The sequence below is a fragment of the Delphinapterus leucas genome, chromosome 11 (genome assembly GCF_059928025.1).
Source record: "Delphinapterus leucas isolate spDelLeu-1000000601 "Yukka" chromosome 11, BTC_Dleu_Yukka2, whole genome shotgun sequence".
In the NCBI taxonomy this organism is placed as follows: domain Eukaryota; kingdom Metazoa; phylum Chordata; class Mammalia; order Artiodactyla; family Monodontidae; genus Delphinapterus; species Delphinapterus leucas.
The window spans coordinates 51,325,001-51,350,923 of NC_143139.1; the positions used below are offsets into that span (position 1 = coordinate 51,325,001).

The window sequence follows — 25,923 nt, forward strand, 5'->3', positions numbered from 1 at the left end:
TACTGAAAAGGACACCCTTGCATAATTCTGTTGGAAGTATGGAGTAGCCAGTGCAAGCCATTCAGCAATAGTGTATGTGCCAAGAGCCTGTACAATGATCCCAGGTACTCCAACTCAGAAATTCCACTTGTGGAACTCAGTCCTAAGGAACTATTATTAATATTATTAATCCTAATATGGAAAAACTTTTATTCATCAAGTTGCTCTTCACAGTATTATATAGTGAAAAATTATCTAAAGACATAATCAAAATAGGAGAATGTTTAAATAAACCAGAGAATAAACGTAATAACATGAGGAACTGCCCCACTGTCCTTAAGCAAACAACAAACAGAAAAGGACACAAATCATTACTTCGATGCAAACAACTAGATGAAAAAACACCAAAATATTAACATTTCTTAACTATACATGACTTCCCCATTCTTCTTTCTCTTTTTCTGTATTTTCCAAAAAATTTTAGAGGGTATACTGGTTTATGATGGAAAAAAAGTAATGAACTTAAAATAAAACTCTGTAAGGATTCATAAAATGAAACAGTTATACCCAGGAAATTAAGTACTACAAACTCTAATGAAGTTCAGTTTATGCTCCTGAGTGAGTAGTGGGTTTCGCAAGTTATAATCACTACAAAGACAGTTTGCAATTTAAAAAAATCTCAGTTTGTAACAGAGAGACAAGATCTCAGAGCTGATTCCTCGCTTCTTTGTGAAGAGCCAAGGCAGATTTAAATGTTATGAATATCCAGAAAGGAGCTACAATTAGGAGAAGGTCTTAAAGGATAAATATTAGTAACATAGCTGTCCTGCCTTACCTGCCTCAGAGTTTAACTCCAAAAGTCGGTCAAACTGAATGGACTGAAACCAAGCTAATAAGAAAACCAGAGAAAAATTGTCTAAAATCAATTTTAGGAGATTTGATCAGCCTTATGAAGGCAAACAGGATTTTGAAAAGTTAATTCTGCTCAAAGTTTATTTTTTTGATACAATAAACCATACTGTCCAAACTGTTTTTCTTCCTGGGATTTGAATTCAGACACAAAACCAAGAACAATGCGGAAATGGTAATGACAAATAATAAATCACAGACATTTCAGAACTGAAAGGAACCCTCCTATTTTACAGATGAGAAAGAAAATGAAATAATTGTCTGAGGTCCCAGAGAAATGGTGTAGGAGCCAGGCAGGAAGCCAGGCCTCCCAAGTCTAGCTCAGTGTGACACTCTGGGTTCAGAGAGTTGGACGCCATCACTTGGAGTGGCATTTGGGCATCCTGCCAGTACACTCCCTTGCCTGGGATCTGACCGACTACCTTCCTTTGGCCTCATGGCTCCCATTTAGCACTAATAGCTCATTAATATAAAGGAAAGAAAAGACCTTACTTTTTCAGTGTCTACTATGTGTCAAGTACTTTGTACACATTATGTAACTGCATTTTGCTGCCATTGTACGAAGTAAATTAATTCTTTTCTTTTAGTACTTGAAGAAACCAAGGCCCCAGGAGTTTAAGGGATCAAGACTTGGCCCGGGCTGCCATTTGCCTCTCTTTGATGGTAACTTCTCCCACTGTTAGGCAGCTAACACAGAAAACTGATGTGTTAGAGCTCTCCAGAGAAAAGAAACCAAAAGGATAAATAGTTAGATAGATGGTACATGTGATTTTGGAGGCTGACACTTAGCAAGCTGGAGACCGAGGAGGGACAGTGGTGTTCTTCCAGCCAGAGTCCAAAGGCCTGAAAATGAGGACAGCCAATGTCTCCAGTCTGAAAGAAGGCGGGCTCAAGGCCCAAGAAGAGTCGATCTTTCCATTTGAAGGCTGCAGGTAGGAGGTGTTCCCCCTACCCCTTACTCCTTCACGAGGGTCAACCTTTTTGTTCTATTCAGGCCTTCAGCTGACTGGATGGAGCCCAATGTATGTGGGCCACACACTCTCAGTCGACTGATTCAAATGTCAGTCTCATCCAAAACGCCCTCACAGATCTATCAAGGATAATGTTTGACCAAATGTCTGGGCACCCTGTGGCCCAGTCAAGTTGACACATCAAAGTAACCATCATCCATCGTATTCTTCAGTATGTTGAGAACCTGGACTAGGGGGAGGTAAGCAAGGCACCCAGAGCACAAATTTATGGAGGCACTCACCCAAGTTCAACAAGCACCCTGGGTGCCTTACTTCTCTCGCCCCGGTCCTGGCCCCATGTTCCACTCAAAAGGGCAGATTTGATTACTTTTTTTAAACTGAAGTGTTTTATACTGGGGAACAACTTTCTACTATCACGTAAATACCATTCTAGAAAAGTCTTGGGTATGCAGAGTTTCTCAAGGAATTGATGGCAAAAAATATCTGAAATACCAAATAAGGAAACAGAAGAAGGGTAATTATTTCTACACTTACTATGGAATGGAATGATAACTCACTTACATTTTCCACTGAAAATGTTTCCTTATAATTTAAATAGTATTTATTGCATGGGGCCTCATTTATTTTTATTGAAAGGCAGAAGCCTTTCTACAAAATCACAAACACACAAATCTTCTGTGTATTATAGAAAAACGCATAGCTATTAAAGATTAGGTTTGAATTATTTTGCTTTTGGCTAAAGGCCACTCATTGCAAATTATCATAGTTATTCCTCACATTTGGTTATCTACAGTTTCACTGATGCATGATTTTTTCACAGTTATGGGAGGACTGAATGAACCTAATGAGATCATATAAATGAAAACATGTTTTAAACTATTAAGTGCAATATAGAAAAGTGTCACTACTATTAGCAGAATGATAGAACAACCTCTTACCTCAATTCAGGAGAGCTGTATCAGTTCATACACTCTCCCTCAGTTAACAAGTAATGTTTCCTCAAACCATGGACAACATAGGACATGCAATGATAACTCTCCAAACTCAAGGCTGCAGATATCCAAGAAATCAGATAAGTTTAATGATCAAACTTTGGGAACCAAAGACATTCAGCCAGTCTGGAGTCAAGTGCTATTTGGCATCTGAACTAGATCTTGACTTAGAGGATTTGTTATTTGCCTTGTAAAGTAGGACTCTCTAAATGACATGGGCTGCGGGAACTTGATATTGGTGGCTTCAGTTGATGTCAGGGTCTTAAGTTGTGCTGCATTAAGTAGCAAGTGACAAAGTTCAATGCCAAACTGTGGACAGGGGTAGATTCCTCAGTTTTGTACAGAACACCAAGCTGCTCTGAGGCTGTAAGCCTTGTGGAGAATATAGCCCAGCTTGACCCCTTGAGTCTGTATAGCTTGGGGAGCAGGGAGAGGCTGAACCTAGACCTGAGAAGCAGACTTCTCTCAGTGCCGCCCTGCTGTAGCAGAGGTCAAGACATTCCCCTCCAGGATGGCATGGGTAGAGCCTTTCCAAGAACTCACAGAAATAGTTGGTCTTTGCTGGGGAAGAAGTAGGAGTAAATGAACCAGAGGCCTTACATCAGCAACGGAGGGGACAAGTCAGTAAATTTTAGGGTATAAATGCAAAGTAGGACTCACCAAATGTGAGTCCATAGACTGGTAGAGTCTTGGTATATTCAAGTTACAACAGGAAGACAGGTTTTGGCCTATTACGAAGAACAACTTTCTATAATTAACACAATCAAATTTACTAAATAAAATCTGCCTTAATAAGTTCCTTGCCACTGAGCATGTTCAACTAGAGGTTGAGCGATCACGATTCCTGGATGCTTCAAAGAAAGGGTGGGATTCATGGGACGGATGAGTTCTGAGATCTCTTCCAACTCTATTCTGTGACATCTAAAGATACAGCCAGAGAAAGCAAAGAAAAAATTGGATGAACACGGACACATAACTCAAAGCTTGACTCCTGCCTGAAATTGAGCAACTGTTTAAAAGGAAGAAATGGGTAATCAGTGTATAGTGAAATCATGCACATTTTTAGTTATTTAGGATGAGTTCTCAAACATAGGATGAGTTTTAATGTTTTCAGGGGCACTGAATTTGAGCAAGGTGTTTTCTCACTTGCTGAATATATTAAAGATCTACTGAAATGAGTTACATAAAGATCATAGTTACTCAAAATGGGTCTCTGTTATAGAGAGCACGCTTACAGCCTTTAAAAGTACCGGGGTGGAAAATTCCACAAAGGAGTAACCTTTACATTGCCATCTGCTGGCTACTGGCTACTGCTATAAGTGACGGCAACATAATACACTCTCAAACCCTAATCAGATTCCAACTGGAAATAGGAATATTGATTGAATTTACAAATGATAGAAATCAGATGACTTCACTAAGTACTCAAAAGCCAAATAAATACCAGAGTACTTTTACAAGTCTATTGGAGATCCGTCTGGTTATTGCCTTGATTAGGCGATGTCCTACTTGGACTTGTGAATCCTCCCAATGGTGCATCCATGACCAGTACTGAAATAACCCTTTGAAATGAGGCATCCTAACAAGTCCTACATTGGAGGTTTATTCAGGTGTATCTTCAGCTCCCACAGATAGTTTCCTAAAAGTAGTTTTAAATGTTTAATTTGGGAGAGCTGACTTACTCTATCACCTAGCAGTATAGTGACATTTGTTGTAGTCATTTCAAAATATATATATATATATATATATATATATATATATATATATATGGCAAGTGGAAGGCAGAATACATTAGGCCAAATTATCTCAAGTACATAAAAGCCATGAAGTTAAGCAAAGAAGTTGTTCCAAATGTGCATATCTTAGTTTCACAGGTCTCAGGCTATGCCCTGAAGAACACTGGGGACCCTATGCTGGTAATTCACTCCTCTCCCAACAGAGGTAATGCTCCCTCTTCAGTACTTTCATAGAATCTTGTTCATATTGCATTATTACATGGTTGATATTGTATTATTGTTATTTTGGTTAGTATCTGTTTCTGTACCAGATTGTAGTCGCCCTGAAGGCGAGCATCATATACAATTCACATTTTCTTCTCTCTTTTTTTTTTTAAGCATTCAACACATGTTTGGCATTAGGTAGGCCCTCAATAAATACTTATTGAGTTGAGGTCAAAAGAAGGAAGAAAGGGAGGAAGAAAAGAAGCTTCCAAAGTCTCCAAAATCAGTATTTCTATTCTACTCCTGAAGTCTTAGCTCTAGACTCCAGTTTTCAAATGCACACCAGACTTTGCCATCTGAAAGGTTCAGCAGAAATTTCATGTTCAGCAATTTTCAAATGGACCCTACTGTCTCTGTACCTCAAACTGTTCTGCTTTTGCTCCTGTAATTAATTTCTCAGTTAAGACATAATTACCTGCCCAACCATCTGAGTCATCCTCTATTCCCCCATCTCCGTAATACCCACATTCAATAAGTCCTGTCAATTGCACTGAGAGAGACCTCTCAGTTGTATCTTCCTCTCTCCTCCCTCTCTCCCCCAGTTACCTGCCTTAGTTCACATCCTCGTCACCGCTTGTGGTGTCTTAAGTAACTTCCTAACTGGCTCCTGTCCTCAGCCAGGCACTTCATCATCTATCCTCCATCTGCCACCGAAGTTATCCTCCATACAGATACGACATTTTCATCTACTTTTAAACTTTCAATGGCTCCCCACTTTTTACAAGACAACTGTGGCATACAGAAGTCATCATAATGCTCCTCAACTTACTTTTTTAGATCTATATTCTTCAGGTATGTTCCATAAACCCTAACCATTCTGAGCTAATTGTCATTCCCCAACCACACCAACGATTCTCAATCCTGTGTGCCTCCCCACAGGTCATTCAGCAGACCTAGAATGCCCATCCAATCCCTACCCGCCTTGGCCACTCTCTGCCTACTGAACGAACATTTTTTGTGACCCAGTTTAGATGTTACCTCCTCTGTGATGTCTATTCCAGAATATAAGCAACTGCAAATTTACCTGATCAATGGCAAAATCCTCTGGCTTTATGCTCCAGTAGCACTTTTCTTAGGGCAGTTAATGGGGGCTACAGTTAGCCCACATGAAGGCTCTGTGCAAATTAGGTATAAGTGCCCCCCCCCACCCCGCCGCGGGCAGAGGCAGCTTTGTGTCAGGCTATGAGACTTGACAAGTGAAACATGGGCTGGATTTCAGCTTGGTCAGGTTGAACCTGCCTCTTTGGTCAGGTTCCCTCATGCAATGAAAAACCTTGTTCAGCTGTACATGGTGGCCCTGAGAACTTATCACAATGATTATGATTGCCTTTTTGTTTTTTTTTGCGGTACGCAGGCCTCTCACTGTAGTGGCCTCTCCCGTTGTGGAGCACAGGCTCCGGACGCGCAGGCTCAGCGGCCATGGCTCACGGGCCCAGCCGCCCCGCGGCACGTGGGATCTTCCCGGACCGGGGCACGAACCTGCATCCCCTGCATTGGCAGGCGGACTCTCAACCACTGCACCACCAGGGAAGCCCTATGATTGCCTTTTTGATGTCACAGTCTTCACCACCAGCTGGTGAATTCCTAGAAGGCAGTTAGATCAATCAAAATTTGTACTCTCAGAAACTATGACATGTAAACGTTGATGAGTGGTCTATGAATTGCTATTTTTTGGAATGAGAAGATATTCCAAAAATCATCAAAGAAACATCTGTGAAGTATATAAATGTGTACATAAGTATTCTTAGCTGTATAGTCTTGGGCAAGTAATTTGACTTCCTTATGCCCTAGCTTCCTCATCTGTGAATTGCGGATAATAATAGTACCTACCTCAGGACTGTTGTGAGGATCTGATAATATCTGTAGAGTGCTTAGAAGAGTGCCCAATTCAGAGTATGCTTTATGTAAGTATTGGCTGTTATCATTAACATAGGATAAAGAAAGTATTCTCAGATGAATCTTTTTAAATTTGACAACAAGATCATTTTGGAGGAAGAATATTTCTGCCTTGATTTAAAAAAATCTAGAGACAGACGTTACAGTTTGTATAAAGATATTACCATTATGGGCTTCCCCGGTGGCGCAGTGGTTGAGAGTCCGCCTGCCGATGCAGGGGACATGGGTTCGTGCCCCGGTCCAGGAAGATCCCACATGCTGCGGAGCGGCTGGGCCCGTGAGCCATGGCCGCTGAGCCTGTGCGTCCAGAGCCTGTGCTCCTCAACGGGAGAGGCCACAGCAGTGAGAGGCCCACATACCGCAAAAAAATAAATATATGTTACCATTAATATTAAATGATTGAAGATGTTCTACTTAAGACATAGAATCATAACATTTCAGAATTCAGAAGGCATTTAGAGGTCATCTAAACTGCTTTTCTTATAGATTTAAGAATTGGGTCAAGTGACCTTTCCGTGGGTTCTAGTGTTTCTCCATCTGGCCCTTACCAAATATCCAGCTTTACTGCCTCATCTCCCCCCATCCCTAGCCCCCAGTATTCTCCCTTCCACTCATCAGCCCTCAGTCTCAGGCACCACCAGCCTCTCCCAGAATGCACTCGCACAACTCTTTTGCCTCTGCCTGTGACAGCCCTCCTTCCTGTGCCTTGCTCCCGTCTCAGCTGATTAAACTACCTCATGCACATCCTTCAAGTCCCAGTTCGATTACTGTATCTTCTCTGGTGAAGCCTTCCCCTACTTCTTCAGCCAAAATTAGCTGCTTCCTCCTCTGTGTTCCCAGAGCTCGCTGTGTGTTCATACCTCTATTTAGCACTTATCAGAGCAAGGGCCCTGGATCTCACCTGCCTAGGATTAAATCCCAGCTCTGTCCCTTGCTCCCTGTGTTTCCTTTGCTCCTCTGTGTCTCAGTTGCTTTATCTATCAAATGGGAACAATAGTATATTCATTCATTCAACAAATAGTTATTACCTACCTATTGTGTATCAGGAGATGTTCCAGGACCTGGAGTTATATGGTGAATAGGACACAAAGTCCTTGCTCTCATGAACTTACATTTATTGGGAGAGTCAAACAATTAAAGTCCAATATAATCAAGTATTATCATTATTTTAGGTGCCATGGAAAAATATGCAGCAGAGCAGAAGACTCAGAGTGCTGGGGGTGGGTAGCTCTTGTTTTAGAGGGGGGAGTCAGGATAAGTTTCTTAGAGGGGGTGACATTTGATCAGACATGGGGGAGACGAAGGAACAAGCCACACAGAAATCTGGCAGGAGTGCACCTAGGCAGAGCAAACTTCATGTGCAAAGGCCCTGAGGCAGGAAGGGTAAGCTTGGGGGTAGGGGACAGAAAGGCTAACAGGGCTACTGCCAAGTTAGTGAAGCAGAAAGTGGAGGAAATGAGGCACTCCTTATTCTTAGCACCAAGACTTTCAGATTTTTATCTCTTAAATATTTCCCCAATCCATTTTCCCTTCTCTTCATCCTTGATCTTGTATCTCATTATCCCTGATTTCTCTCCTTGCTGTCAACTCCCCTCAAAGCTCTCCTCCTTTCTGCTGACAGGATGATCTAAAGACTGTAACTCTGACTCTGTGGTCCTCTGCTTTATACTTTTTCACAGACTGACTCAACGCGGCCTATAGAGTAAGTCTCAGATGCCTTAACATGAAGGACAGAGTCGTCTAGACCTACCCCCTGCATTCCTCTCCACTCCCTACCTTGCATATACACTCCAGCCACACCAAAGTACTAGTTCCCCAGATAATGTATCTCTGGTCTCTCTGCCTTGTCTGACGTTGTCTCCTCTCCCTAAAAATCATCCCCTCCTCCATGTTTGTGCTTGTCCAACTCTATAGTCAGACCCAGTGCCGGAGTTACTTCTCCTGTGTACTCTCATTCCAACCTGGGAATGCCTCAGTACTTCTACAATACCACTTACCAGGAATTATTAAGATGATCTGTTTATATATAGCTGCCTCTCCAGTTAGCTTCTAATTTTCTCAAGGGCACGAACTTGGTTCTTAATCATGTTTTGCACGCAGTGCATGATCCGAGTTCTGGCCAAAGAGCAGCTACGCAAGGACTGGGTTCACGTCCTTTCTCTCATCACTGCCAGGTAAGAACTCACTCCCCAAATCTGTCCCGTTGTCCCAGGCCCACAACACACTGCTTCCCTGTGAGATTCTGTTCAGGGGAATGGGTTTCAAAAGATGCCTGATATTTTCCAAGATTCTTTAATCAGATTCATCCATAAAATCCAAAAAGAAGACAAAATGTACAGCGCAGAGGCATAGACAGCTGTATCTCTACCTGAGGAAAACAGGGAAGAAGAGAACTTGTCCTATGACTTTAGAGTTTTAACTATTAGGTTTTGAGAGAAAGTCATATACTTGAAGAAGCAGGCTTAGTTTGAGTTAACCCATTTCCAGTGTTCGACCTCTCATTATTTTAACTGAAAGATCACCTGCCAAGTGTAATTTCTATATCTTTATTACACTTTTCTTGATAATCAGAAAGGTAGTATGGGAGTTGAGAACAGATGCTAAGTCGATTCTTCTTCAAATTAACATTACTTTCTTTACTCAAGCATCCTTTTACAGTAAGTTCAAAGTTCTAGATTCCATTAGAAAAAATTTTTCCTATGCACTCACATAAGTGATTTTTTTATAGTTCTGTGCCCTAATCACCTAAAAAAATGTAACCTGGAGCTGAGACTAATCATTGCAAACTCTTCCAAAAGTTTAGTAAGAAAGAAGAGCTAAATGGTGGTTGTAGAAAAGCCACTGTCATGGAATCTAAACTATGATACAAATGAACTTATCTATGAGACAGACTCACAGACATAGAGAACAGACTTGTGGTTGCCAAGGGGGAGGGGGGTTGGGGGAGGGATGTTTTGGGAGTTTGGGATTAGCAGATGCAAACTATTATATATAGAATGGATAAACAACAAGGTCCTACTGTACAGCACAGGGAACTACATTCAAGATCCTGTGATAAACCATAATGGAAAAGAACATGAAAAAGAATGTATATACATATATATGTATGTATAACTGAACCACTTTGCTGTACAGCAGAAATTAACACAACATTGTAAATCAACTATACTTGAACAAATTTTTAAAAAAGAAAAGAAAAGCCACTGTCTACCCAACAGAGAAACCAAAGATTTACTTAATACATCCCTGGGACAAAGCTGCAAAATGTTGAGTCCATTCTCCACAGCAGAGAAGACAGAAACCTCCCTGAATTGTTTCTACCTTCTTCTCCTCCCCCAAAACACTTCTCCATTGTTTGACCTTGACATCCCCTTGACTGAATTTCCCTTACCTTGCAGATGAGACACAAGGTCCATCATGATCACCTAGAACATGCCTTCCCTTTAAGACCTCCATGCACTTGAACATCCTGAGCTCTTCACTTGGAAGGCATTTTCCTCTCTCGCTGGTCTGATGAAAGCTTACTCATTCTGCAGGAATGAATTCGGACATCACATGCTCAGCTCCTGGCTCCTTTCCTCCTCCAGACAGGGAAAAGTATGGCCTTCTTTGTGTTCTCTGCCAGTCCTAGACTTGCTAACCTCATTTGCCCGAGTGTGATGGATATCTGTTTCCTAGACTATAAGCTACCTGAGGGCAGGGACCATGTTTACTCCTCTTTGTATGCTCCTGTGACTGACTGAGTGTCTGTGTTTGTTGACTGACTGTGTACTGAAGGCAGAGAACATGTTCTCCTGCATGGGAGAACAACTCCCCATCCACTAAGGTTCAGGGGAATGTAACCAAGTTCATCCCAGGTTGGCAAATGGAGAAAGCTGGCTAAAAAACTGCAGCAAAAGAAGCCCTGATCTGACAATACCTCTTCCAGAGATCCAGCTGAAGGATGAGAAGCATTTTCACTATACTCTCAATCCCCAAAGTTGTTTCCTCACAACACCCATCCTGTTCATTAGGGACATTTAAGTTAAATGAGTTTAATCCAAAACAAAATGCTTTATTGAACATCATACCTTTCCACTTCACCACAATGATTTAAAAGATTTCTATTGGTGCAAGCATTTAAAAGTCAGAAATAAAGATAGAGGATAATGGCAAATGGTTTGTTTACGTGCCTTTACACCACTGTGTAAGGAAGACAAAGCACAGTTTACATTTATACCATGTAAATCGCTCTAGAACCAGATGTGGCTTACAAGGTACCTTGTAACTCATCTCCTCTAAGCTATAAAGCCTTTTTTTTTTTTTCCTTGCAAAAGTTTGAGAAACTTACTGCTGTTTTCTATCAGCAGATACGACAGATGGCTGGCACATGCCTGCTTTGCTAAATGAAATGGGCCCTCTGCAGAATTACTCTTTGACTCCCTTGTGGCATGTCCACAACACCACAATGCAAAATACTACAGCATAGCAGAATCTAAACACTAAAGGTTTAAAGCTGTGGTTTTTTGTTTTTTTTTTTTGTAGAAAATGGATTTATTCGAGTGGAATAAAATGCATCAAATAAATTTTTAAAAAAGGGAGGTTTGTTAAAGCTGTGCTTTTGATATAAGTACCTTCTTTTAAAAAAATCATGCTCACAGTATGTAAACATATTCACGTTCCCACTTTGAAACCATGGAACAGGGGTCAAAAAACGAGGCATTTCCTCCATTTCATGACATAAAACCACTGCAAAGGTATGATGGCAAACCCCAGGAGTACAAAGGTATGCAACTACTCGGCTGTAACTACCAACACAATCATAACTCCATTAGGAAAAAATGTGGACAGTACACATTAAGGGATTTAAATAATAATAATAAGTGTTACCATAACTTCAGAGTTGGGAGGAGGTGTTTCAGGGCATTTGGCCGTTCTTTTGAAGACGGAGAGGAAGTACTTGAATGAAAATTCACTCTCAATTGTTTTTCTTTGATTTTTGTCAAGGGGAGAAAGGAAGGAAAAAACCATTTCAATACAGGTCTCCTTAACTCAACCAGTCCAAGGGGAAATTTGAGACCTCAAACTGCAGCTAGTTTAAGGGGGCCAGTGTTACATCATATCAAACACAACGTTGCAAAAACAAGCTATCTGGAGCTTTAGGGGTATTTGAATGACGAAACTAGATTATCCAGTTGATCTTACATGTACATGTCAGTAGAGTGATTCTATTTTCTTTAAAAATTAGCAAAACTGTGAGTCAGATGTCAGCAAAATGGCCTGTTTCTAACTTTTCTTTTTTCCAGTGGTACTTTCCTCATTTTAAAACTGAATTTGGATACAGATACACACATGTATACTGTGGACAATTGACTTTATTGGGTTAAACTGCAGAAACGTGCTCCTTTGTTTGATGTGTGATCACTGAAAATAGAAAATATTAGATATACTGAAGATACAGTGTAGAAAGTGAAATATTTTCCAACATGTAAGGTTAATTTAAATGTGTTCATAAACTTTACTAGCTACCTATCAATTAAAGACAACTTCTTGAATTATTGAAAAGTGCCAGAAATAACAAGAACAACCACTGTAAAGCAATTATACTCCAATACAGATGTTAAAAAAAAGAAAGAACAACAATAATAATACAAAATCAAGTATAAAGAAAGCCTGAGAACTTTGCCTGGATAGTTGTGTCTTTGTGAATGATTCCAGTCAGTAGCACCCAAATTCAGCTTTTTTAAAAATGTGAAGTGCAGTGTATTTACAATATTGTGGGGAGACCTTCAACATGGTGGAGGAGTAGGATGTGGAGATCACCTTCCTCTCCACAGATACATCAGAAATACATCTGCACGTGGAACAACTCCTACAGAACACCTACTGAACGCTGGCAGAAGACCTCAGACTTCCCCAAAGGCAAGAAACTCCCCCACGTACCTGGGTAGGGCAAAAGAAAAAAGGAAAAACAGAGACAAAGAATAGGGACGGGACCTGCACCAGTGGGAGGGAGCCGTGAAGGAGGAAAGGTTTCCACACACTAGGAGGCCCCTTCTCGGGTGGAGACTGTGGGGGGTGGAGGGGGGAAGCTTCAGAGTCACGGAGGAGAGCGCAGCAACAGGGGTGCGGAGGGCAAAGCGGAGTGATTCCCGCACAGAGGATCGGTGCCGACAGGCACTCAGCAGCCCGAGAGGCTTGTCTGCTCACCCGCCACGACGGGCGGGGGCTGGGAGCTGAGGCTCCGGCTTTGGTCGGAGTGCAGGGAGAGGACTGGGGTTGGCGGCATGCACACAGCCTTAAGGGGCTAGTGCGCCACGGCTAGCCGGGAGGGAGTCTGGGAAAAAGTCTGGAGCTGCCAAAGAGGCAAGAGACCATTGTTTCAGAGACCACTGTGCAAGGAGAGGGGATTCAGAGCACCACCTAAAGGAGCTCCAGAGACGGGCACGAGCCGCGGCTATCAGCATGGACCCCAGATACGGGCATGAGACGCTAAGGCTGCTGCTGCCGTCACCAAGAAGCCTGTGTGCAAGCACAGGTCACTGTCCACACCTCCCCTCCCGGGAGCCTGTGCAGCCCGCCACTGCCAGGGCCCCGGGATCCAGGGACAACTTCCCCGAGAGAACACACGGCTTGCCTCAGGCTGGTGCAACGTCACGCCGGCCTCTGGGGCTGCAGGCTCGCCCCGCGTCCGTACCCCTCCCTCCCCCTGGCCTGAGTGAGGCAGAGCCCCTGAATCAGCTGCTCCTTTAACCTCTTCCTGTCTGAGTGAAGAACAGACGCCCTCAGGCGACCTACACGCAGAGGCGGGGCCAAATCCAAAGCTGAACCTCAGGAGCGGTGCGAACAAAGAAGAGAAAGGGAAATCTCTCCCAGCAGCCTCAGGAGCAGCGGATTAAAGCTCCACAATAAACTTGATGTACCCTGCATCTCTGGAATACCTGAACAGACAACGAATCAGCCCAAAATTGAGGCAGTAGACTTTGGGAGCAACTGTAGCCTTCGGGTTTGCTTTCTGCATCTAATTTGTTTCTGGTGTTATGTTTATCTTAGTTTAGTATTTAGACTTTATTATCATTGGTAGATTAGTTTATTGATTTGGTTGCTCTTTTTTTTTTTTTTACATATAGATATATATATTATTTTCCTTTTTTCTTTTTGTGTCTATGTGTATGCTTCTTTGTGTGACTGTGTCTGTATAGGCTTTGATTTTACCATTTGGCCTAGGGTTCTGTCTGTCGATTTTTTTTTTTCTTTTAGTATAATTTTTAGCACTTGTTATCATTGGTGGATTTTTTGTTGGTTTGACTGCTCTCTTCTTTCTTTTTTTAATTACTTTTTAATTTTTTTATTTTTAATTTTAATAACTTTATTTTATTTATTTTCTTTCTTTCTTTTTTTCTCCCTTTTCTTCTGAGCTGTGTGGCTGACTGGGTCTTGGTGCTCTGGCCGGGTGTCAGGCCTGTGCCTCTGAGGTGGGAGAGCCGAGTCAGGACACTGGTCCACAAGAGACCTCCCAGCTCCACGTAATATCAAACGGCGAAAATCTCCCAGAGATCTCCATCTCAACACCAAGACCCAGCTCCACTCAACGACCAGCAAGCTAAAGTGCTGGACAATCTATGCCAAACAACTAGCAAGACAGGAACACAACCCCACCCATTAGCAGAGAGGCTGCCTAAAATCATAATAAGGTCACAGACACCCCAAAACACACCACCAGATGCGGTCCTGCCCACCAGAATGACAAGATCCAGCCCCATCCACCAGAACACAGGCACCAGTCCCCTCCACCAGGAAGCCTACACAACCCACTGAACCAACGTAAGCCACTGGGGGAAGACACCAAATAAAACGGAAACTACGAACCTGCAGCCAGCAAAAAGGAGACCCCAAACACAGTACGTTAAGCAAAATGAGAAGACAGAGAAACACAAAGCAGATGAAGGAGCAAGGCAAAAACCCACCACACCTAACAAATGAAGAGGAAATAGGCAGTCTACCTGAAAAAGAATTCAGAGTAATGATAGATGATCCAAAATCTTGGAAATAGAATGGAGAAAATACAAGAAACATGTAACAAGGACCTAGAAGAACTAAAGAGCAAACAATGATGAACAACACAATAAATGAAATTTAAAATTCTCTAGAAGGAATCAATAGCAGAATAACTAAGGCAGAAGAACGGATAAGTGACCTGGAAGATAAAATAGTGGAAATAACTACTGCAGAGCAGAATAAAGAAAAAAGAATGAAAATAATTGAGGACAGTCTCAGAGACTTCTGGGACAACATTAAATGCACCAACATTCGAATTATAGGGGTCCCAGAAGAAGAGAAAAAGAAAGGGACTGAGGAAATATTTGAAGAGCTTATAGTTGAAATCTTTCCTAATATGGGAAAGGAAATAGTTAATCAAGTCCAGGAAGCACAGAGAGTCCCATACAGGATAAATCCAAGGAGAACCTGGCCAAGACACATATTAATCAAACTATCAAAAATTAAAGACAAAGAAAAAATATTAAAAGCAGCAAGGGAAAAACAACAAATAACATACAAGGGAATCCCCCATAAGGTTACCAGCTGATCTTTCAGCAGAAACTCTGCAAGCCAGAAGGGAGTGGCAGAACATATTTAAAGTGATGATGGGAAAAACCTACAACCAAGATTACTCTACCCAGCAAGGGTCTCATTCAGATTTGACGGAGAAATTAAAACCTTTACAGACAAGCAAAAGCTAAGAGAATTCAGCACTACCAAACCAGCTTTACAAAAATGCTAAAGGAACTCCTCGAGGCAGGAAACACAAAAGAAGGAAAAGACCTACAATAACAAACCCAAAACAATTAAGAAAATGATAATAGGAATGTATATATCGATAATTACCTTAAATGTAAATGGATTAAATGCTCCAACCAAAAGACACAGACTGGCTGAATGGATACAAAAACAAGGCCTGTATACATCATGTCTGCAAGAGACCCACTTCAGACCTAGGGACACATACAGGCTGAAAGTGAGGGGATGGAAAAAGATACTCCATGCAAATTGAAATCAAAAGAAAGCTGGAATAGCAATTCTCATATCAGACAAAATAGACTTTAAAATAAAGACTATTACAAGAGACAAAGAAGGACACTACATAATGATCAAGGGATCAATCCAAGAAGATATAACAACTGTAAATATTTACGACCCAACATAGGAGCACCTCAATACATAAGGCAAATGCTAACAGCCATAAAACGGGTAATCGACAGTAACACAATCATAGTAGGGGACTTTAACACCCCACTTTCACCAATGGACAGATCATCCAAAATGAAAATAAATAAGGAAACACAAGCTTTAAATGATACATTAAACAAGATGGACTTAATTGATATTTATAGGACATTCCATCCAAAAACAATATAATACACTTTCTTCTCAAGCGCTCATGCAACATTCTCCAAGATAGATCATATCTTGGGTCACAAATCAAGCCTTGGTATATATAAGAAAATTGAAATTGTATCAAGTATCTTTTCCTACCACAACGCCCTGAGACTAGACATCAATTCCTGGAAAAAATCTGTAAAAAATTCAAACACATGGAGGCTAAACAATACACTACTAAATAACCAAGGGATCACTGAGGAAATCAAAAAATACCTAGAAACAATTGACAATGAAAACACGATGACCCAAAACCTATGGGAAGCAGCAAAAGCAGTTGTAAGAGGGAAGTTTATAGCAATACAATCCTACCTCAAGAAACAAGAAACATCTCAAATAAACAACCTAACGTTACACCTAAAGCAATCAGAGAAAGAAGAACAAAAAATACCCCCAAAGTTAGCAGTAGGAAAGAAATCATAAAGATCAGATCAGAAATAAATGTAAAAGAAATGAAGGAAATGACAGCAAAGATCAATAACATTAAAAGCTGGTTCTTTGAGAAGATAAACAAAATTGATAAACCATTAGCCAGACTCACCAAGAAAAAAAGGGAGAAGACTCAAATCAATAGAATTAGAAATGAAAAAGGAGAAGTGACAACTGACACTGCAGAAATACAAAGGAGATTACTACAAGCAACTATATGCCAATAAAATGGACAACCTGGAAGAAATGAACAAATTCTTAGAAAAGCACAACCGTCTGAGACTGAACCAGGAAGAAATAGAAAATATAAACAGACCAATCATAAGCACTGAAATTGAGACTGTGATTAAAAATCTTCCAACAAACAAAAGCCCAGAACCAGATGGCTTCACAGGCGAATTCTATCAAACACTTAGAGAATAGCTAACACCTATCCTTCTCAAACTCTTCCAAAATAGAGCAGAGAGAGGAACACTCCCAAACTCAATCTATGAGGCCACCATCACCCTGATACAAAAACCAGACAAAGATGTCACAAAGAAAGAACACTACATGGCAATATCACTGATGAACAGAGATGCAAAAATCCTCAACAAAATACAAACAGAATCCAACAGCACATTACAAGGATCATAAACCATGATCAAGTGGGGTTTATCCCAGGAATGCAAGCATTCTTCAATATATGCAAATCAATCAATGGGATACACCACATTAACAAACACGGATTAAAAAAATATGATCACCTCAATAGATGCAGAAACAGCTTTCGACAAAATTTAATACCCATTTATGATAAAAATCCTCCAGAACATAGGTATAGAGGGAACTTACCTCAACATAATAAAGGCCATGTATGACAATCCCACAGCCAACATTGTTCTTAATGGTGAAGAAAATGAAACCATTTCTACTAAGATCAGGAACAAGACAAGTTGCCCATACGCACCACTACTATTCAACAAAGTTTTGGAAGTTTTAGTCACAGCAATCAGAGAAGAAAAAGAAATAAAAGGAATCCAAATCCGAAAAGAAGAAGTAAAGCTGTCACTGTTTGCAGATGACATGATACTATACATAGAGAATCCTAAAGATGCTACCGGATAACTACTAGAGCTAATCAATGAATTTGGTAAAGTAGCAGGATACAAAATTAATGCACAGAAATCTCTTGCATTCCTACACACTAATGATGAAAAATCTGAAAGAGAAATTAAGGAAACATTCCCATTTACCATTGCAACAAAAAGAATAAAATATCTAGGAATAAACCTACCTAAGGAGACAAAAGACCTGTATGCAGAAAACTGTAAGACACTGATGAGAGAAATTAAAGATGATACAAACAGATGAAGAGATATACCATGTTCTTGGATTGGAAGAATCAACATTGTGAAAATTACTACCCAAAGCAATCTACAGATTCAATGCAATCCCTATCAAACTAGCAATGGCATTTTTCACAGAACTAGAACAAAAAATTGCACAATTTGTATGCAAACACAAAAGACCCTGAATAGCCAAAGCAAACTTGAGCAAGAAAAACAGAGCTGGAGGAATCAGGCTCCCAGACTTCACAGTATACTACAAAGCTACAGTAATCAGGACAGTATGGTACTGGCACAGAAACAGAAATATAGGTCAATGGAACAGGATAGAAAGGCCAGAGATAAACCCATGCACATATGATCACCTTATCTTTGATAAAGGAGGCAAGAATATACAATGGAGAAAAGAGAGCCTCTTCAATAAGTGGTGCTGGGAAAACTGGACAGCTACCTGTAAAAGAATGAAATTAGAACACTCCCTAACACCATACACAAAAATAAACTCAAAATGGATTAAAGACCTAAATATAAGGCCAGACACTTTAAAACTCTTAGAGGAAAACATAGGCAGAACATTATGACATAAATCACAGCAAGATCCTTTTTGACCCACCTCCTAGAGAAATGGAAATAAAAACAAAAATAAACAAATGGGACCTAATGTAACTTAAAAGCTTTTGCACAGCAAAGGAAACCATAAACGAGACGAAAAGACAACCTTCAGAATGGGAGAAAATATTTGCAAATGAAGCAACTGACAAAGGATTAATCTCCAAAATTTATAAGCAGCTCATGCAGCTCAATATCAAAAAAAACCAACAACCCAATCAAAAAATGTGCAGAAGACCTAAATAGACATTTCTGCAAAGAAGATATACAGATTGCCAACAAACACATGAAAGGACGCTCAACATCACTAATCATTAGAGAAATGCAAATCAAAACTACAATGAGGTATCACCTCACACCAGTCAGAATGGCCATCATCAAAAAATCTACAAACAATAAATGCTGGATTGGGTGTGGAGAACAGGGAACCCTCTTGCACTGTTGGTGGGAATGTCAATTGATACAGCCACTATGGAGGACAGTATGGAGATTCCTTAAAAACTAAAAATAGAACTACCATACGACCCAGCAATCCCACTACTGGGCCTTTACCCTGAGAAAACCATAATTCAAAAAGAGTCATGTACCACAATGTTCATTGCAGCTCTGATTACAGTAGCCAGGACATGGAAACAACCTAACTGTCCATTGACAGAAGAATGGATAAAGAAGATGTGGCACATATATACAATGGAATATTACTCAGCTATAAAAAGAAACGAAACTGAGTTATTTGTAGTGAGGTGGATGGGCCTAGGGTCTGTCATACATAGTGAAGTAAGTCTGAAAGAGAAAAACAAATACCATATGCTAACACATATATATGGAATCTTAAAAAAAAAATGGTTCTGAGGAAACTGGAGCAGGACAGGAATAAAGACGCAGACATAGAGAATGGACTTGAGGACATGGGGAGAGGGAAGGGAAAGCTGGGATGAAGTGAGAGAGTCGCATGGACATATATACACTACCAAATGTAAAGTAGATAGCTAGTGGGAAGCAGCCACATAGCACAGGGAGATCAGCTCAGTGCTTTGTGACCACCTAGAGGGGTGGGATAGGGAGGGTGGGAGGGACATGCAAGACGGAGGAGATATGGGGATGTATGTATATGTATAGCTGATTCACTTTGTTATAAAGCAGAAACTAACACACCATTGTAAAGCAATTATACTCCAATAAAGCTGTTTAAAAAAATAAAATACTGTAGTGCACACTTAAAAGAAACAATATAGTGTTAGTTTTAGGTGTACAGCAAAGTGGTTCAGATATATAGATTCTTTTTCAGATTCTTTTCCACTATAGGTTACTACAAGATATTGAATATAGTTCCCTGTGCTATACAGTAGGTCCTTGTTGTTTGTCTCAAATTTAGGGGAAAATTAGAATAAGGAATGCCTCATTGAAAAATATCAACTATTGTAAGTTATGTACAGTAATAAAGAGTATTTTCACTTTAATTACCAAAAATCCTTTAAGCCTCAGCCTCTGTAGTAGAAATTCTTCTCTAATCTAAAAGGCTTGAGATGTGCCACACCTAGAGAAGCCCGCACGCCACAACAAAGAAGAATCCACACGCCACATCGAAGACCCAGTGCAGCCAAAAAAAAAGCCTTGAGAAGGAGCATGTCAGAAAATGAATATTTTAAATTGCAGATAAAGTAGAGACAGGGTTTTCCATGGAAAATGAGGATTACAGGGAGAGGAAGAGGCCAAGGAATCGGATTTCAGGCAGGAAAGCTTTGCAAAGCAGATTTTGGGAGATAAAGAGGAGACAGGGTTGTCCATGGAAAATGAGGATTACAGCAAGAGGAAGAGGCCAGGGAATTGGATTTCAGGCAGGAAAGCTTTGCAAAGCAGATTTTTGAAGATTTCATAAGAAACTGGTAGGTAAGAATAAGGTAAACATTAGCAAATTTGGGCTACATAGGTTACAATCGGCCATGAAATCAAATTCTTTTACCGTTTTGTGAGTGATATGTAGTGGATAAATGATACTGCATAATAAATGAAATAAACTATTTAAAATACAGAACATCGTACAATTTTAAACTCTAAAGTGCAACTTTTTACATGTGTTTAATGTAAAATAATTTTTAAAATTACAAACCAATACACATTCACTGTGGAAAAAACCAAAACATAATACATGTAGATATAACTAATGTGAACACCTTGGAGGATTAGACCTTTATCAGACATGTTTTCCTATGTCTGCCCACATATTTTGTAATGGAACCAAACAGAATATACTGTTATAGACGACTGACTTAATTTGTCATGAACATCCTTCCATAGCATTGAGTAGATGTCTAGAATATTCTTATTAATGCTTCTTGCCACTATCACAGACCTCTAGGTTCTGCCGTTTTTCACTTTTATAAATAGCATGACCAGGAACAGGCTTGCACCAAAAACTTTATTCATATCCATGATTATTTCCTTAGGAGGAATCTCTGGAAGTAAAATTTCCTAGTCAAAGGATCTATGCCAAGCCTTTTGCCATCAAAGTCAAATTGCCCTGCAGAAAGGCTAACATACACATCAGCTACAAATAAGTATGCATAATTCTCCACATACTAAAAACACTTTTAAAAAACTTGACCAATGTGATGTGAGGAAATGATTCTCACTGTACTTTTTACTTTCATTTGTTTGAAGTAGAACATGAAAGTTATTTTAAGTGGCTCCAAGGACCCCTTGGGTTACTGGACAATACTTTATTGGAAGTAGATAACACCTACTGCCTCTGCTAGATCTTAATCCTAAAGTTATTTTAACTTTTCCCACATGTTTCCAAAACACTTAAATATTAAGTTTAAAATTTCATTAATCAGCTATGTATTTTGCTTGTGTTGAAATCCCTAAATGTTTGATATTCTTTTGAATGAAATAACTAGATAATGGAATGAACTTTTCATTTTCCATGTAGATATTTTGATGTGGTTTGGCTTTAGCCAAAGATGCCTTTCAAAATACTTAATTGACATTGAAGGCATTTTTCTCATATTCAAAATTTCCGTGCATTTCAAAAATTATGGTGCTGGAATCACAGAACTTTATTGGCATTAGTCAAATTTAAATAATATTTTAAAACATTTTGCTGTTTGGCATTGTGTAGATCCTTTCCCCCTTCCCAGTATGCCACACTGCTCCAAAAAAACCATACCAGATTTCACACAGTTACCTGTGGTAACCTATCTGGAGCAGACTGGACATAAAGAGTAAGATAACTGAGGTGCTAATATTGGCCTGCATAATCCCCATGGGTAATCAACACCTAAACAAGAGAGGGAAAGATTCTAGAAGCTTCATCTCCATGCCAGTTCTACCATCTTCTCTAATCCCCTACAAGAAATAGTCCTGAGATTGTTTGATATGCAATCCATTTTGTACTGAATAATATGCCAACGTTTGCAAAGGGGAGAGAGCATGGAACTTAAGTCTTTGCTTCAAATTTCATTCTTCAGAAGACAAACTCAGAGGAAAAATAAATAAATTGATCAATCAATCGGAGCTACTGACATTTTCTACTTCAAGTGCAGTTACTGAACCCTTTCAGCTAAGGAGGGGTGCAAGTCAAACTACCTTCTAATGGTTCTTACAAATCCATTTTCTTTAGAAGTAAAGAAAATGTTCTTTTTAAAAATATTGATCCCAGCTGACAAGTGGTCAAACACAATAGATTCAGGTGAAAAAGCAAAGGAGATAATAAAAGGTCATTCACTGATTTATTACTGATTTCATAATATTTCAAAATTAGTTGTCCATAAAGTATCTATGAAGAGGAAACTGTAGGAAAAAAAAAAAAAAGAGGAATACTCTCCCTATAGAGCAACAGGAGCCTCAATGAACTTATCTGCAGAATGGGGGTATTAGAATAGATGACCTTCCTGTTAGGAACTTTAGTGGATCCAAAACATCTATTCCTTTATGACAATGGAAGTGTTGAAGGGTCTAGATTTGATCTGTTTTAGAAAGGAAAAATGAGAGAACAGACGTGAAGGAAAAAAGGCAGCTAAAATTGTCACGCCCATACTACAACACGTAATTAGAGGGAACACTAGTGGTGTCTCAATTCAAAATAGCTACTTTTTATAAAGTGTTTTCTGGATCACATTCTTTATGAAGATATCCATTTAAACAGTTTTAGAATAAAAAGACCTGAAAATGTGACTTTAATTATAACTACAATGATTTTCATAAGTAGATACACTTTACCAACTAACGAGCAAAAGAATTTACTTACCATTTGTCCTCTAGAGTAAATTCTCCAACTGCACAAAAGAAACTAAACTCACATAATGTTTATTCTCCCTTTCCTTCCCAAACTAGGTCATTTATGAAATACTGAACCTCTACAAAAGGTAACATACAAAAGATGCTAATGTGCTAAGAAATAAAAGGAACACTTCATAAAAATATAGTGTAGTTTTCTTTTTCCATATGAAAGTATTTAAAAAACAGTAGCTTGCAATATGTTACAAACATTCTTATATGACACTTTTTGAGTCTGTGAATTCTTGCCAGAAATATATAGCGTTCACATCATTCCAGTGAATAACACTCAACATACCAATTTTTTTCAAAGGCACAATGTCAAAAATACTTATCGACTTTAAAATTTGTTTTTTCTGTAGTATATACCAACCACCTGTGACATTGTTCTAAACAATGACATTGTTGTAAACAATGTTGCAGGTGGTTGGTATATACTACAGAAAAAAGTCTTAAATATTATGCTAAATTTCAATGTCAGTGAACACAGAAAAAAAAGTAATGTTGGTATTTGAGGTCATTATATTTCCAGCAGCCTGAAGACATCGAGACTTATCAAAATAGTGATCTTAGGCACTTTGCCTACCCCTTTCTTTTGGGAATCTTTAATTTATGTGACATGTTTAAATAAATGGGAGTTAACTCTTCATATGCTTTGGAAATTAGATGAGAAACCACTCTTAAAAATTGTAAAAAAATGTAGCCGACTACACACTATATAGTATTATTTCTACCTGCCATCAGGTGCTGTAAATATTAAAGGGTAATTTTCTTCAACCTTTCTGGTTAACATAACTCACCTGCCCTTCAGCTTGCCAAGTGAAATTCATGGAATGGATATTGACAGGAATGGCTGGCATTCTCTGTTGTGCTCTTCTGAAATCATGTGTAAAAGGGGCCATTTTCCCCTCTGAAACAATCAAGATATCTTCTTCAAATCCTGGTGTTAAAAAAACAAATAAAACTATCAAACTAGCTGGACTTAAAAGCATCCAAATGAGAACTTGCACGCAAAAAGAACACCAAAGAATTAGTAATGGGTCATTTCTTTTCACAAGGCACCTGCCTTCGTACCAACTGATATTCCTGTGGGTGATAAGAATGATGCCAAAGACGCATGCTTTCGGGGAAAAGGAGTGGACGTGGAGTTAACTGGTGCTAGCAAATGCTGGGTCCACCTGAAAACGCAGGATTGTAGAAACTAGCAACAGCATGATCAGAACACTAGATCAGCTTAGGTTTCTTGAGAGAGAAGTTTATACGCTTTTAAATGGATAAAAGCTAATTAAAAGGGGGAGACCAATCTTCCTTGGAAATTAAGCTTTGAAAACATACTAAATGTATGCATCTCTCCTCCTTTAATGGAAAAGCTGGACACAGAGTGAAGACCCTGGCAAGGGAAGAAGCAGAAGCTCCCGTGTTAGGCGCGTAAACCTTACCTATGAGCACTCTCGCCTGGTGAGCATCGATCCACAGGTACAGGCTTTCCTCCGGCGGCTGCCCGACCTCCGCCCGCAGCACCAGCAGGCACGGGAGGATGCTCCAGAATCGGAGCGCGGCGGCAGGGAAGGCGCCTCTCCGGGCCATACTACTCCGTACCTCCTGGCTGGTGGCTCTCGCAGCTGAAACTCCTGCCGCACCTACCCAACCTGCAGCCGTTAAGCTGTCTCTCAACCGGAGCCGTTCCCGCGTAGTCAGCTGGGCGTGTAGCCTCTCGGCTCTGTTGCGAGTGAGCCCGGGTGAGCGCGAGGAGGAAGAGAAGGGAGCGGAAGAACCGGCGAGAGCGGGGCAAGACGGGGGTGGGGGGTGGGGGGCGGGGGCGCAGGAGGAACAGGGGAGAGCAGAGACGCAAGACTGGCAAAGCAGGAGATGCCAGCCCGCCGAGTGAGGCCAACAGTCAGAGGGTTAAATACAGCGGGAGAGGAAGAGCGGGAAGGGCCGGCGCAAGTGCGGTGCGAACGAGGAGGCACTCGGCCCAGTCGGCCGCCACTGGGCGGCGCTGGGGAGACGCACGGGGGTGGGGCGGCACGGGACCCCGGAGGCCGCGTCCACGCCACTGTGCGCCGCGTGGGAGCACGCACGAAAGGCGCACGTGGTGGAGGGAGCTGCGGAGAAGGGCGCTCAAAGGCGCCTCTGGGACGTCCCTCGCTTCTGCCTCTGGCCAGACGAGGCATGAATGGAGGGAAGTGGGGTGAACTGACTTCACAGGGCTTGACTGAGCGCAGGTGATGATGATGATAACTCCCATTTGTACTCCGGGGCTAAATGAAGGCGCATATTCCTCCACTTCTCCCTTTCCGCTACTGTCATTCCTCCTGCAAACCCTATCCTCATCCATCCGCGCTAAGCTGACACGGCGCATTCCCATCCATTTAAAACCCAAGACTCGACCGTCCAGTGGTTCCCTGATGGCTGGCGCTCAGGTTGGCGGGGGCGTGGGGTTTCATTGCTCACTTGCCTGACACCATGGAGGATGCTTTTTAACAGCTGTGGAGGCTCTTCTCCCTGATCACCGGAAGCACTTGGAAGAGTTCCCTGAGCTCTGGATGACAGGCTTACCTGACCTGCTGGGGTAGGGCTCCCAAAAGTTGTGAATATCTTCATAGTTGCCGGTATTTTAAGAAATTTGGAGGCGTGCCGCGCTGGTACTGAAATCGCAGGCGCTTTAGAGCAACACCAAGGATCTGGCCTTGCCTGTGGGAAGAGTAGTTGGCTGGCAGTGGGCTCCAGCCCAGCCACACCGACTCGACCCCAGCAGAGAGGATTTGTTTTGCCCCCTGCCTAATCCCTTGGATGAGCAATGAAAACGGAAGCAAAGGTTTTAAAATTTTTTTTAACTTAGATTTCAGACTCAGAAAAGAGTTGTTTACTTCTGTATTTTCTGGCATCCGAATGCTGGACAAATGTCCCAAGGATTGAGCATCTGGGGCTGGGCGTGTTGTTTCACCCAGTCCCTTGCAGAAGTGGATATCTCAAGAGGGGAGAGCAAACCGGCAACAACGGAAGAGAAGCGGAACACGTGCATGAATTCAGCTAAGCGATGGGTCATGAGAAGTTATTAAAAAGAACAGAATATGTGTATTTCCAATTATGAAATATTTTCAACCGTGCAACT

General features: G+C 40.8%; 1 protein-coding gene across 1 annotated transcript in view; it reads right to left on the reverse strand.

Annotated features, from left to right (window-relative positions):
* Positions 1 to 24,398, reverse strand: part of WIF1 (Wnt inhibitory factor 1) — an 87,213-nt gene extending 62,815 nt beyond the window's left edge. The window contains exons 1-2 of the mRNA XM_022571616.3: positions 24,248 to 24,398; positions 23,609 to 23,748 (exon numbers count right to left, since the gene is read on the reverse strand). Coding sequence (XP_022427324.1) covers positions 23,609 to 23,748; positions 24,248 to 24,395 — 288 coding nt within the window. The 5' untranslated portion in view covers positions 24,396 to 24,398. The remainder of the gene's footprint in view (positions 1 to 23,608; positions 23,749 to 24,247) is intronic.
* Positions 24,399 to 25,923: the final 1,525 nt, after the last annotated feature.